We start from the raw sequence: 13,232 nt of genomic DNA, 5'->3' as shown, positions 1-13,232 counted from the left end.
ATCTGCGGTGGGCACTCCATATTGCCAGCACAAGATTTCTAAAATGGGTACTCTACACAAAGGTGATCTTAAGGGAAGATCATAAGGGAACATGACAAGGGAGATGTTGAGATATTTCCACTAGTGGGGGAATCTCAAATGGGTGTACATGGTTAAAAGATAAGGTTTAGGAGTAATCTAAAACGGAAGGACTTCATAAAATCATAGATGGACATAAACCTCTCGAATTACTTATCCCAGAGGGCTATAGAGGTTAATTGGGGAGATATAAAAAGGTAGTAGACATTTGAATACCAGAACTATAGAAGGCTATGAGGAACTGACACAGAAGAGGAGTTACACACACAAAATTCTGGAGGAACTCAGAGGAGTTAAGGTCTTGGACAGATCAGCCATAATCATTTTAATAGTGAGTCTGGCTTTCAGGGCCAACAGGTGTACTCTACTCCTATTTTCTTGTGTTTGTTAAATGAATAAGATGTGATCTTTTCGCAACATAAACTCTGAGGTAAGTTCGATTGAACGGATGCTGAGAAGATATTTTTCTCTCACATGGAAGAAACTAAAACTAGTGAGCATAGATTCACATTAAGGATCTGTCATTTGAAGCAGATGTGAAAGAACTTGTCCACTTAGATGGACATGAATCTTTGGAACTTTCTACTCCAGGTGCCTCTGTGGGCAGAGGCACTGAGTACCTTCAAGCCTGAAATGCACTTATTTCTGGCTTAAAGGTTTCTGGGAATTAAGCAAGAAAAAGGAGTTCATGTCAACATCAACTTATCAAATGATCCAATTGAATGACATAGCAAACTAAAAGGGGAGGGAGGTGTTGTGGTAGTTAATAGGGGTATTCCTATGTCAGTCAGTTTGCCACTCCCACATGGAAGGAGTTCACATACTGTACTGAGCAGCATTATCAATAAAGTTCAGTTGAATAGCCTGCATGCCACCACCCGAGTGTCTCCCTCTGCACTCCCCTTCATATCGACAAAACATGGTGTCGGAAGTGCTTGATCATTGATGAATTCGAAAGGTTGAACAAGTTAGGTCTCTATTCTTTGCAACGTAGAAGGTTGAGAGGGGACTTGATAGAAGTGTTCAAAATTATGAGGGAGATTGATACAGTTGACCTGGATAGGCTTTTTCCATTGAGAGTGGGGGCGATTCAAACAAGAGGATATGAGTTGAGAGTTAAAGGGCAAAAGTTTAGGGGTAATATGAGGGGGAACCTCTTTACTCAGATAGTAGTGGCTGTGTGGAATGAGCTTCCAGCAGAAGTGGTTGAGGCAGGTTCGATGTTGTCATTTAAAGTTAAAATGGATAGATATATGGACAGGAAAGGTATGGAGGGTTATGGATCAAGTGCAGGTCGGTGGGACTAGGTGAGAGTAGGAGATCGGCACAGATTAGGAGGGCCAAGATGGCCTGTTTCCGTGCTGTAATTGTTATACAGTTATATGGTTTTATAATTCAAGCTACAGACCAAAGGAAAACCCCAACAAGAAAAAAAATTGCAGTAAGTCTGTTCTTCTTCACATAAAATATCTATGGGAAGTGTCTAGGGACTAATCGGCCTGGACTGTATGCACTGAGGTTGAGCTGAGACCTCCCCAGGGTTGCTAGGCAACACCTTCAAGCTGCATACAGAGGTGGATACATTGTTATAATCTGTGGGCCACTAGCCTGGGGAAGTGTACAGAGACACAGACAAGGCAGAGAAGTCAGTCAAACTCTCAAGGAGAGAAGCTAGAAGCTTTACAAAAAGAAGGGTGCAGTCAGAAGGGCTACAGAAGAGATGACAATAGAGCTCAAACAAAACAGACAAGCAAAACAAAGAGCAAGTAAAATGTCCAACTGCTGGAGATGCTACAAGTCTCCATTCCACGTCTAAGGGCTCTGACCAGCAAAATAAGTGAAATGCCACCAATACAATTGAGTTGGCCATTAAAAAAGCCAGTGTCACTCAAAAACAGTTCTTCAGGAAGTCAAAGAAGACCATGATTCAGACAAAGAGAGAGCTTTCTTTGGAGAAATAGACAAGACTGGTGTACTGCGACTCAGCTGCAAAATGAGGCAGTGACGTTCAAAATGGACACCGTGACAGATGTCACAGCCATCCCTGAATGTCTATTCACATAACTGGTGAAGAAACCAAGTATTACACTAAACCCAACAAACGAAGTGCTCATGGGGCCAGGGAAACATAAGCTCAGTATGAAAGGAATGTTTACTACTTCCATCCATAAAAATAAGAAATAGTTAGAAGAGAATGTCTATGTTGTTCAGAAACTCTTCTCACCACTACTGGGACAACATGTGATCAAGAACCTGAACCTCTTGCAAGTTTGGATTCACTAAACAATGTTCAGTGGCAGGAGAAGTAACTGGAATTGTTCACAGACCTGGGAGTTCTTAAAGAATTGTACCTTATCCAACTGAGGCCAGGGGTGATGCCCTACTCTCTGACCGCAGTGAGGCATATACCAGTCTCATTGATGAACAAAGTCAATGCTGAACTTGAGAAAATGGAGGCACTTGACATCATAACTAGAGTGCATGAACCTACTGACTGGTGTGCATGCATTGTTCCTGTTCCCAAACCAGACAGCACAGTGAGGATCTGTGTTGATCTAATAAAACTGAATAATGCAGCAGGTTGGAGAAGTTTATTCTGCCTTCTGGTGAGCACACATCTGCTATGCTGGGTGGAACAAAGTTCTTCACCAAACTGGATGCAAACTCAGGGTTCTGGCAGATTTGTTTAGCTCCAGAGGCACAGAAGCTCACAACCTTTATCACACTATTTGAATGCTATGCCTTCAAGAGACTCCCTTTAGGCATCTCATCATCTGATTTCTTTCAGATGAGGATGAACCATTTGAGGCACAGGAAGGAATAGTTTGTCACATGGATGATATCCTCATCTTCAGAGTGAGAAACATGACAAAAAAGTGGAAGCTGCCTTGGATAAACTGAAACAGGCTGGAGTCACCATGAACAAAAAGTAATCCAAATTTGCAAAGTTAGAGGTGAAGCTCTCGAGCCACCAACTGCCCTCAGAGGGAGTGCAAGAGTTCAGAACATGGAACAACCTACGAATGTGTCAGAGTTCCGCAGTTTCCTTAGCATGGTAAACCAGCTGGGAAAATTCATTTCAGATTTGGTGGAGAAAACAAAGCCACTACATGACCTTGTCTCTCACAGAAATGTTAGAAAAATCTGGGACGCACCACAGGAGAGAAGTAATTGTTATCATTTAAAGCATAGCTTATCTCCCTGCCCACACTGGCATTCTTTGATCCAAACTAAAGTCTCTGCAGATGCCTCTTCCTTTGGCCTTAGGGGGGTGCTCATGTAAAACTGCAGTATTGTACAGAAACAACTGATATGTTCATCAAGAGTACTGACTCCTACTGAACAGCGTTTCACCCAAATCGAAAAGCAGATTCTGGCTCTCACGTGGGCTTGGGTACATTTCAGCTGCTATTAGAAAGGAACTATATTCCTACTTGAAACAGACCACAAGACACTTGTCAGCCTCCTCACCTTGAAACACTTGGATGACTTACCTCCATATCTGCAAAGGTTCAGAATGAGGCTTATGCAATACTGTTATGACATTGAACATGTCCCTAGCAAAACTCTCACAACGCCAGTCACTCTGTCGAGGATGCCAAGCAAAAGTGAGTGGACAAAAGTTGACCCCGCCCTCACAGAAGATACCAACTTAGCTTAGATATATGAAAGTTTTTCTGCATCACAGAGTAAACTGGATGATATTTGCACTGAGTTGAAAAAGGACCAAATCTGCAGCAATGTGAGCATGGATGGCCAGCTGTTCCAAAAGGAGCTCACAAACTCAGACCTTACTGGCTTAAAAGAGATACACTCACCAATCTTGATGGTTTGATGCTAGGAGCTCCAGCCTCATCATTCCTGCTTCTATGCATGCCAAAATAATTAGTCAAATCCACTAAGGACCTCAAGGGATCAAAAAATGTCTCTAAGAGCAAGGCAATCCATGTGGTGGACTGCTCTGAGCACACAGCTGGGAGATTATGTAAAGCAACATGAAACATGCAGAAAACTGCACAAAAATCATGCTGAAACTCTCTAGTTTTAGAGTAAAATTCTCTAAAGGTATTGTTTATTTCTAAATAATCAGTTGTCCTATCACCATTAGCTTTGCATATTTCTTTAATCTGCTGTTTAGCTACAAAGGTTTTAATTTGATCAGCCAATAATTTACCTGTTTTATCTCCATGAATATAAAATTGACTTTTGTCTTTTAGGAGTTGGGTCTCAATTGGGTAAGTTAAAAGGAGATCATATTTAGTTTTAGTTTCAACACATCATTTATATAAGGCAGGTTCTGGAGCCAAGGCATACTCTTGGTCTAACTGTTTCAGCTGATTAGCTAAATCACTTCTCTCTTTATTAGCTTTTTTCTTAATACTTGTAGTAAAAGAAATAATTTGTCCTCTAATATACACCTTAAAGACATCCCATCTGATAAGACTAGAAGTCTCCTCTAATGTATTCTCCTCAAAAAAAAGTAATTTGGTTCCTACATGTTTCCCCATAACTTAGAGGAAAGCTGCACTTCTCTAATTCGAGGAAGATGTTGGAAAAGTAAAATATATCCCTAAATCCCTTTGTTCTTATCATTATTAATAAATCAGACAAAAATATAATCTTTAATCACTAATTAGTCTGAAAAGCTAACTTCTCAAATCAAAATGAAACAAACATTAGATTGCGATTTCAATCGGCATTATGTTTCAATAGAATCTCAATTCTAGTCTAATCTTTGAAGAATAAAGACAGAATTGGCATTTATCTACCAATTTCAAACCCTTGGGACATTACAAAGCATTTCACACTCAATGAATAATTCTGAAAAGCACAGACTGTAAGCACACAATATCCTAATAACTGCAACCATATCTACTTCTAGCAGAGTTGACTGTGGGATATATGTTGCCAAGAAAGAAGAACTTCCAACTCTTCTTTGAATAATGCGACAGGATTTTGTACATTCATTTGAATGGATAGATGGGTTTCACTTAAAAATTTTAATCTGAAAATTAAAATTTCCATTTACAAGATAGTTTCCCCACTGCAATATCTACCTAGATTGCATGCTCCTCATTTGCAGTTTAACCCCTCAATCTACTGACACAGAGATAAGGGTACTATTAATTCACAAATTTAGAAAATAACAACTCTACATGTCTGTCTATGATAAAAAAAGAGAATATTGGAGCCATTCAGCATTTTTGTGATTTTCATAAGAAACAGCGTGAGGATGTCTCTGAAGAAGTCCACAAGAAACAAGAACCTAGTGCCAAAGAAACAGGGGCAAGTGGAGGCGGTGAAGGGTCAAAGGTTGATAGATGATGAGACCATGGAAACGGGAAAGGGAGAGTTTGTATCACTGAAGTATATTAAGAAACCTCAAACAAAAGCATTGTCCTTGGCAAAAAAAATTGAGATACTTAATTAAAATAAAACCCAACATAACTTTACAGACAACATCAGATTCTAGTTATTGTCCCTGAACAGTGAATTCAATTACTGTGTTACCTACTTGTCTGTCCAGAAGGTGCAGCCACACCGGGAATTGTTTCTGACCCTGAGATCAACAGGTTTTCAGGGATGAGGTGACAAACTTCCACCAGGGGAGGATGAACTGATAATGAGTAAGTGATGGTGCTGCCCTCAATCAATGTCATAAACTTATTTCCTAAAAAAATAAAAGATACATCAATGAGATAAGACCTACTATAAAAAGTATGGTGGCCTACAAAAATTTAGCTTCATAGTGTTTGTTTTAAGCCTCTTACCACCAGCTAACATTACTCACAAATTATGCCTAATAGATTAATTATGTTTGCTAGATTAAACAGAGCTTTGTGCATATTGTAAGATTCACATGCACTTTTCCCACATGTATACCCCTCACAACAGAGATAGATTAAGTATCATGAGCCTCTCATGTTGAACTGGATTACACTGATCTAGCTGCCTAGAAATTCATCCCCAGTTGATATTGCTAAATACACTGCATGATCAGGTCAAATCAGCGGAATGAATTTCTGAGGCAGAGTGCAATGTACTGATGTGTGAGGTAATTAAACATTTTCAAGTGCTTGCATTAGTTTCTAAACGCATCACTTCTGGAGTTCACCTCCCCATCACTCTTCCATTGCAAACCTTACAACTTGATGGACCCTTAAAAAAGCAAGATTTCACATTTGTGATCTGCCTTTTCCACCTACATTTTGTCAGCTCTAGACTTCATCAAAGCCTTAACCTGAACACTGGAGCAAAGAGCTGAAGTCCCCAGCTGGGATGAGAGTGACTGCCCTCGACATCAAAGCAGCAAATATACATGTGTAGCATCAAGGTGTCCTGGTAAAATTGGTCGGTGAGCATCAAAGAAAAAGCAGTTCTGCAGTCAGACTCATAGCTCAGACAGAGGAAGATGGCTGTGATTGTCAAAAGTCATTTGTCACAGCCCTAGCACATCACTGCTGGAGTTGCTCAGGGCAGCATCCTAAGCCCAGCATGATGCACCTATTTCACCTTCTTTCTTTGATGTTTAAAGCAGGGATGATTTCACAACATTTAATTTCATTCAAAACTTCTCAGCAGGTCAAGCATCCCTTGGCATGCATACATGCACCAAGACCTAGGCAGCATTCAAGTGGGAGCTGATAAGAGTTAAGTTGTATTCATGACACAAAAGCAAAAGGTGACAATCATCTTCAACAAGGAAGATCTCTAACAAGGGAGAACTACTTTTGATACTTAATGACATTATCAGCACCAAATCCCCCACATCAACATCTAATAGTCTACCACTAACCACAGATTCTGATGACCCGAGGTGACCCCGTTTCCATCCAGGGGGGTCAGTATGGACATGGTGGAGGATTACAAATACCTGGGGATACGAATTGACAATAAACTGGACTGGTCAAAGAACACCGAGGCTGTCTACAAGAAGGGTCAGAGCCGTCTCTATTTCCTGAGGAGACTGAGGTCCTTTAACATCTGCCGGACGATGCTGAGGATGTTCTACGAGTCTGTGGTGGCCAGTGCTATCATGTTTGCTGTTGTGTGCTGGGGCAGCAGGCTGAGGGTAGCAGACACCAATAGAATCAACAAACTCATTTGTAAGGTCAGTGATATTGTGGGGATGGAACTGGACTCTCTCACGGTGGTGTCTGAAAAGAGGATGCTGTCCAAGTTGCATGCCATCTTGGTCAATGTCTCCCATCCACTACATAATGTACTGTGTGGGCACAGGAGTACATTCAGCCAGAGACTCATTCCACCGAGATGCAGCACAGAGCGTCATAGGAAGTCATTCCTGCCTGTGGCCATCAAACTTTACAACTCCTCCCTCAGAAGGTCAGACACCCTGAGCCAATAGGCCGGTCCTGGACTTATTTCATAATTTACTGGCATAATTTACATATTACTATTTAACTATTTATGGTTCTATTACTATTTATTATTTATGGTGCAACTGTAATGAAAACCAATTTCCCCCGGGATCAATAAAGTATGACTATGACTATGACTATGAGATTCAACTGGACCAGCCACATAAATCCAACAGCAAATCACTTACTGGGTATCCTCCAATCAGTAACTCACTTACTCACACGTCAAAACCTTTTCAAAATCTGCAAAACACAAGCCTGGAACATGATAAAATAGTTTCCCATTTGTCTGGATGGGTGCAGTTCCAAAGGCTTCCAACAAGCACACTGCCATCCAGGACAAAGTTGCCAATTTGACTGGCATTCTATCAACTACCTCAAGCGCTCATTCCCTCCAGCAACAGCATACGGTAGCTACAGAATTTACATAGCAACTCATTCAAGCTATTTCACCACACCCACAACGAAAAAGGATAAAAGTACTGGGGGGGGGGGAGATGAGAAAACCATCACTTGCAGGCTTCACAATGCTTCACAGTACCAGCGATCCAGGTTCAATTTCCGCTGCTACCTGAAAGGACTTTGTACATTCTCCCATGACCATTTGGAGTTCCTCAGACTGTACAAAGACACAAAGACATGCCATTTGGTACGTTAAATGCTCATTGTGAATTGTCCCATGATTAGGCTAGGGTTAAATCAAGGCTTGCTGGGCGGCGTGGCTCAAAGGACTGAAAGGGCCTATTCCACACTGTAGCTCAATAAATAAATAAATTTTCAGCGGAAGGCTTCAGGCTTCAGTTTTAGGGGTACTGCAAGTCTGTGTCTTTATTGATGCTTTGCTGCATGGTTGAGTGCTCGGTGGAGGGTGCTGATGATTTTTTGCTGGTGGGGGTGGAGGGGGTCATTGCCTTACTGCTGCTTGTGAGTGGGAGGGAGAGCTGGGGGGGCTTTGGGGCTTCTAACATTTTAACAGTCATGCATTCTTTGGGGCACTCCTTTGTTTTTGTGGGTGTTTGCAAAGAAAAAGAATTTTAGGATGTATATTTTATACATTTCTCTGACAGTAAATGTACCTATTGAAATCTATTGACCTATTGAAAACCATCAGTTGAAGAAGCAGGTTGAAAGTATCTTGTTCCACTCTGAGGCTCAGTTGCCTACTACTGAACCAGTGGCCATCAGTAGATTAGAGGTAATTAAATGAAAATATGCCCTCACATGTCCAATCTCCCAATTATTCCAAAACCTCTTCTGCCCATTAACCACCAGATGGTTCAAGCTTACTCCTCTTTTCTGTCTCTCCCTTATGTCAAAATTCCTGTGGATTTTTACTTTCAGATTCACAAGGAAAAAGCATGCATGGGTGCTGGCTATCGAGCTGCAAGATCCAAAAGAGGAAGAAAATAAATAATCAGTTCATTCATCATTCCCCTTCACTGCTCAGATCCTGACACTTTATGTACATGAAAGCAAGATCTGCACATGGTGAAACGCAGGCACAAGTGAGCTCCAGCCTTTAAAGAGGAAAGATAACATGTTAATACCTCAGAAAACTGCAATGAACCCAACAGGTACCCAATAGTCAAAACTGATCAAAATATATGTGGATGTACTTGTGTACCTACTAACAATAAACATAGAACATTACAGCATAGTACAGGCCCTTTGGCCCATGATGTGCTGACTTTTTATCTCATCTATGATCAATCTTACCCTTCCCTCCTTCATAACCCTCCAATTTTTCCATCATCATTGTGTTTATCTAAGAGTTTTTTTTAAAGTGTATGACCTTCTACCACCACATTCCACACACCCACCACCCTCTGTGAAAACAAAACATAACTCTGGTATTCCCCCCTTTACTTTCCTCCAGTCACCTTAAAATCATGCCCCCTTCATATTAGCCATTTCCACCCTGGGAGAAGCTCTGGCTATCCACTCTGTATACATGTCTTGCAATCTTATACATCTCTATCTCTGCACTTGTCATCCTCCTTTGCTTCAAAGATCAAAGCCCTACTTCACTCAACCCATCCTCACATGTTCTCTAATCCAGGGCACATCCTGGAAAATCTCCTCTGCCCACTCTCTAAAGCTTCCACATACATTACTTCCTATAATGAGGCGAACAGACCTGAACACAATGTTCCAAGTGTGATCTAACCAGGGTAAGAGCTACAGAGCTACAACATTATCTAATGGCTCTTGAACTCAATCCTCCCACTAATGAAGGCCAATAGATCATACACGTTCTTAACAACCCTATCACCTAGTGTGGCAACTTTGAAGGATCGATGGACATAAACCCCAAGATCCCTCTGTTTATCCACATTTCCTAGAATCCTGCTATTACCCTTGTATTCTGTCTTCAAATTCAACCTTCCAAAGTAAGTCAGTTCACACTTTTCCAGGCTGAACTCCATCTGTCACTTCTCAATCCAGTTCAACGTCCTGTTAACGTACTGTTGTAACCTACGACAACCTTCTACATTCTAACAACCTACCAACCTTAATGTCATCTGCAAACTTACTAACCCACCCTTCCAGTTCTACATACAAGTCATCTATAAAAATTACAAAAAGCAGGGTCCCAGAAAATGATCCCTGAGGAACACCACTGGTCACCAACCTCCAGGCAGAATACACTCCATCTACAACTACCCTGAGACTTCCACGGGCAAGCCAATTCTGAATCCACACAGCCACATTTTCCTGGATTCCATGTCTCCTGATTTTCTAAATGAACCAACCATGGGAAGCCTTATGAAACGCCTTACTAAAATCCATATACACCACATCCACTGCTCTACCTTCATTAATGTGCTTTGTCACATTCTCAAAGAACTTAATCAGGCTCATGAGGCATAACCTGACCCTCACAAAGCCATTCTGACAATCCTAAATCAGACTATGCTTCTTCAAAAGCCTGAAAACACATACCAAAGCATGTTTGAAAGCTTGCTCAAGGACAGCTTCTATCCCACTGTTTATCATACGCTTGAATGGACCTCTTGTACATTAAAATAGACTCTTGACTTCACAATCTATCTAGTTATGATCTTGTACTTTATAGTTTATCAACACTGCATTTTTCAGCATATTTTATACTTTATTCTGCATTTATCATCAAAGTACATATATGTCACTGTATGGAACTCTGAGATTCCTTTTTTTAGGCATATTCAATAAATCCATAATAAAATAGCAACCATAATAGAATCAATTAAAGACTGCACCAACTTGGGTATTCAATCATTGGGCAAAAGTCAACAATGTGCAAATACAAAAAGAAATAATAATAATAAATAAATAAATAAATAAACAATAAATATTGAGAACATGAAATGAAGAGTCCATAAATTGTGGGAACACTTCAATAATTGGGCAGTGAAATTGAGTCAAGTTATCCTCTAGGGTTCAACAGCCTGATAGTTGAAGGGTAATAACTTTTCCTGAACCTGGTGGTGTGTGTCCTGAGGCTCCTGTACCTTCTTCCTGAAGGCAGCAGCAAGAAAAGAGCATGATCTGGCTGAAGAGGGTCCCTGATTATGGATGTTGATTTTTTAAAGTTATAATCAACAATTAGCACCTCACATTCTTTAGGCATTCAGAAGCGTATGGGTATTCCATACATAGAAACAAGACAATGCTACTGAGAAGGTAATGTACTATCTTGTTAATCAGCTCAAATATTTCTTGATGGTTATGTAATAGGATTTGAAGTACTGATGCTCCATAAAGATTGTTTAAGTTCCTAGGTAATAATAGATATGCTGCACTGTTAGCAGCAGAATCGTAACAAGAGAAGCTCTTGGCTAAAATTCCCACATGAAGGAAATGAATTAGAAAAGTAATTATGTAAATTAAGAGTCTGAATGTTCCACTGTACATTTGTTCAGTGTAAAAACTGAAAAAAAATTATATTCAAGACTCAAGCCAACACTTGAATATCCAGGTTTATTAAGTGTACACACGTGGCCAATTTCGGACCTAGGTCACCAGCTGCATTACTAAATATAAATAGGCAGAGCAGCAGGGCCTCAAAAGTAACTAAGAAAAACTGTGGTTCAATGATTCTGTTTTGATACAGTTTATTTGCATATATTAAAGTGAAGCCCCATCTGCCCTCTTAAATAGATTTAAAAGATAAAACTGCACTATTTCAAGGAAAAGTCTGAGAGTTCTTATTAGGGCCTTAACCAATATTTAATCCTCTACTGACATCATTACTAAGAAAAGTACCTGAATATCATTTTATGTGACCTCACTCTATGCATACTGTCTGATACATTTCTTGTCATTTTTGAGCAGTTTGTCTATTTCCACAATTGTTCAAAAGTGGCATAAATACTCCATGTGACCAAAACTGGCTCAGGTAGTTTCAATATTCAACTTAAAAGGATGACAGACAGATCAGAAACTAAGGTTTGCAGATCTATTAACCAATCTCCATCACTGAGAAAATTCTCAAAGGATAGAACATTATTGGGCTGAAATGTACATATCTTTGGCTGGCAGTTCTGATAAGAATCACCAAGAAAAATTTGCTTCTACTCTGGTATATCTACACCAGTGGACTCAGCAGCAAATCCAGGGACAGAAAACAACCATGGTTCACTTCTTGCCTTCCAGCTCCCTCTGGTGCCTCACCTCATTCCTTTATTCCATGGTCCATCATTTCCTCCTACCAGATTCCTCCCCCTTCAGTGCTTTACCTCTTCAACCTATTATCTCCCAGCTTCTCACATCATCCCCTCTCCTCCACCCACTCACCTTCCCTTATACCTGGTCTTACCTATCATCTACCAGCTTGTGCTCCTCCCTCTCCCCCCACCTTCTTATTCTGGCTTCTGCCTCCTAACTCTCCAGTCCTGATGAAGGATCTTGGACAAAATGTCAACTGTTCATTTCACTCTTTCAATGTTGTCTGACCTGCCGAGTTCCTCCAGCATTTTGTGTATGCTGCTCAAGATTTCCAGTATCTGCAGAATCTCTTATGTTTCTGATATGTTGAGTTAGCAACCAAATACAATTTGTATCTGTTTCTCCAGCTTTGTATCAGTTATGCTGAGAGGTCTAGAGTGCTTCATTCTTTTAAATTGAGTAGCTGATTTGAATTTAAAAAGCCAAGTGATTTGATTTCATTTTCTTAATTTATATTAAGTATCAATAAATTTCAGAAAAATGTATTTTCAATATTTTTATTATTAAATCTATTTCAAAAGGTTTCAGAGATATTTAGAAAAGACAATCTTTTGAAGTAAAATTATGCAAATTGCCCTTATGAAAGATTTTCTTCATGTTCAGGTAGATAACATCTACTAGATTTCCCTTGTTCAATATCCTAACCTTCTTCCTGTCCTTGATCTGTGCAGCACCACCGACCTTCTGCAGTCCCGTGATTATAATCAATGAAGCAGCCAACAGCCACCAAGACAATCATGGAACACATCATTTGTTAATAAAGTAGAAACACATAAAGGGATGAATAGGGAGCTGTCACGGATGGGCAATACTTAAATAAGTATAGTCTAACACACAAGCACCAGCTTTCTCCTACTTCTTCAGTGTTCTTCAATGGCATCTCCCAAACAAAAGAAATCTTAAAAAATAAGGGCAGCAGATGGATGGGTACACCACCATCTGAAAATCATTCTCGAGCACCACAGTATCCTGAATGAAAATTCAATGCCATTGCTTTATTATCACTGTGTTTAAAGTCTGAAGCTTCTCACTCAATAACATAATGGGAGCACTTTTATCAGTCAGACT

The 13,232-nt window shown here is 40.2% G+C and overlaps 1 protein-coding gene across 2 annotated transcripts in view; it reads right to left on the bottom strand.

Annotated features, from left to right (window-relative positions):
* Positions 1-13,232, bottom strand: part of nphp4 (nephronophthisis 4) — a 427,697-nt gene that overhangs the window by 296,883 nt on the left and 117,582 nt on the right. The window contains exon 5 of one of the 2 annotated variants that reach the window (XM_063033463.1): positions 5,594-5,749. The exons of the other annotated variant lie outside the window; for it this stretch is intronic. Within the exon in view, the coding sequence (XP_062889533.1) occupies positions 5,594-5,749 (156 nt within the window). The remainder of the gene's footprint in view (positions 1-5,593; positions 5,750-13,232) is intronic. 2 annotated transcript variants of the gene reach the window in all.

The sequence above is a fragment of the Mobula hypostoma genome, chromosome 25 (genome assembly GCF_963921235.1).
Source record: "Mobula hypostoma chromosome 25, sMobHyp1.1, whole genome shotgun sequence".
In the NCBI taxonomy this organism is placed as follows: Eukaryota; Metazoa; Chordata; class Chondrichthyes; order Myliobatiformes; family Myliobatidae; genus Mobula; species Mobula hypostoma.
The sequence above is the reverse complement of the archived record's forward strand: the minus strand, read 5'-3'. Positions and strand labels throughout refer to the sequence as shown.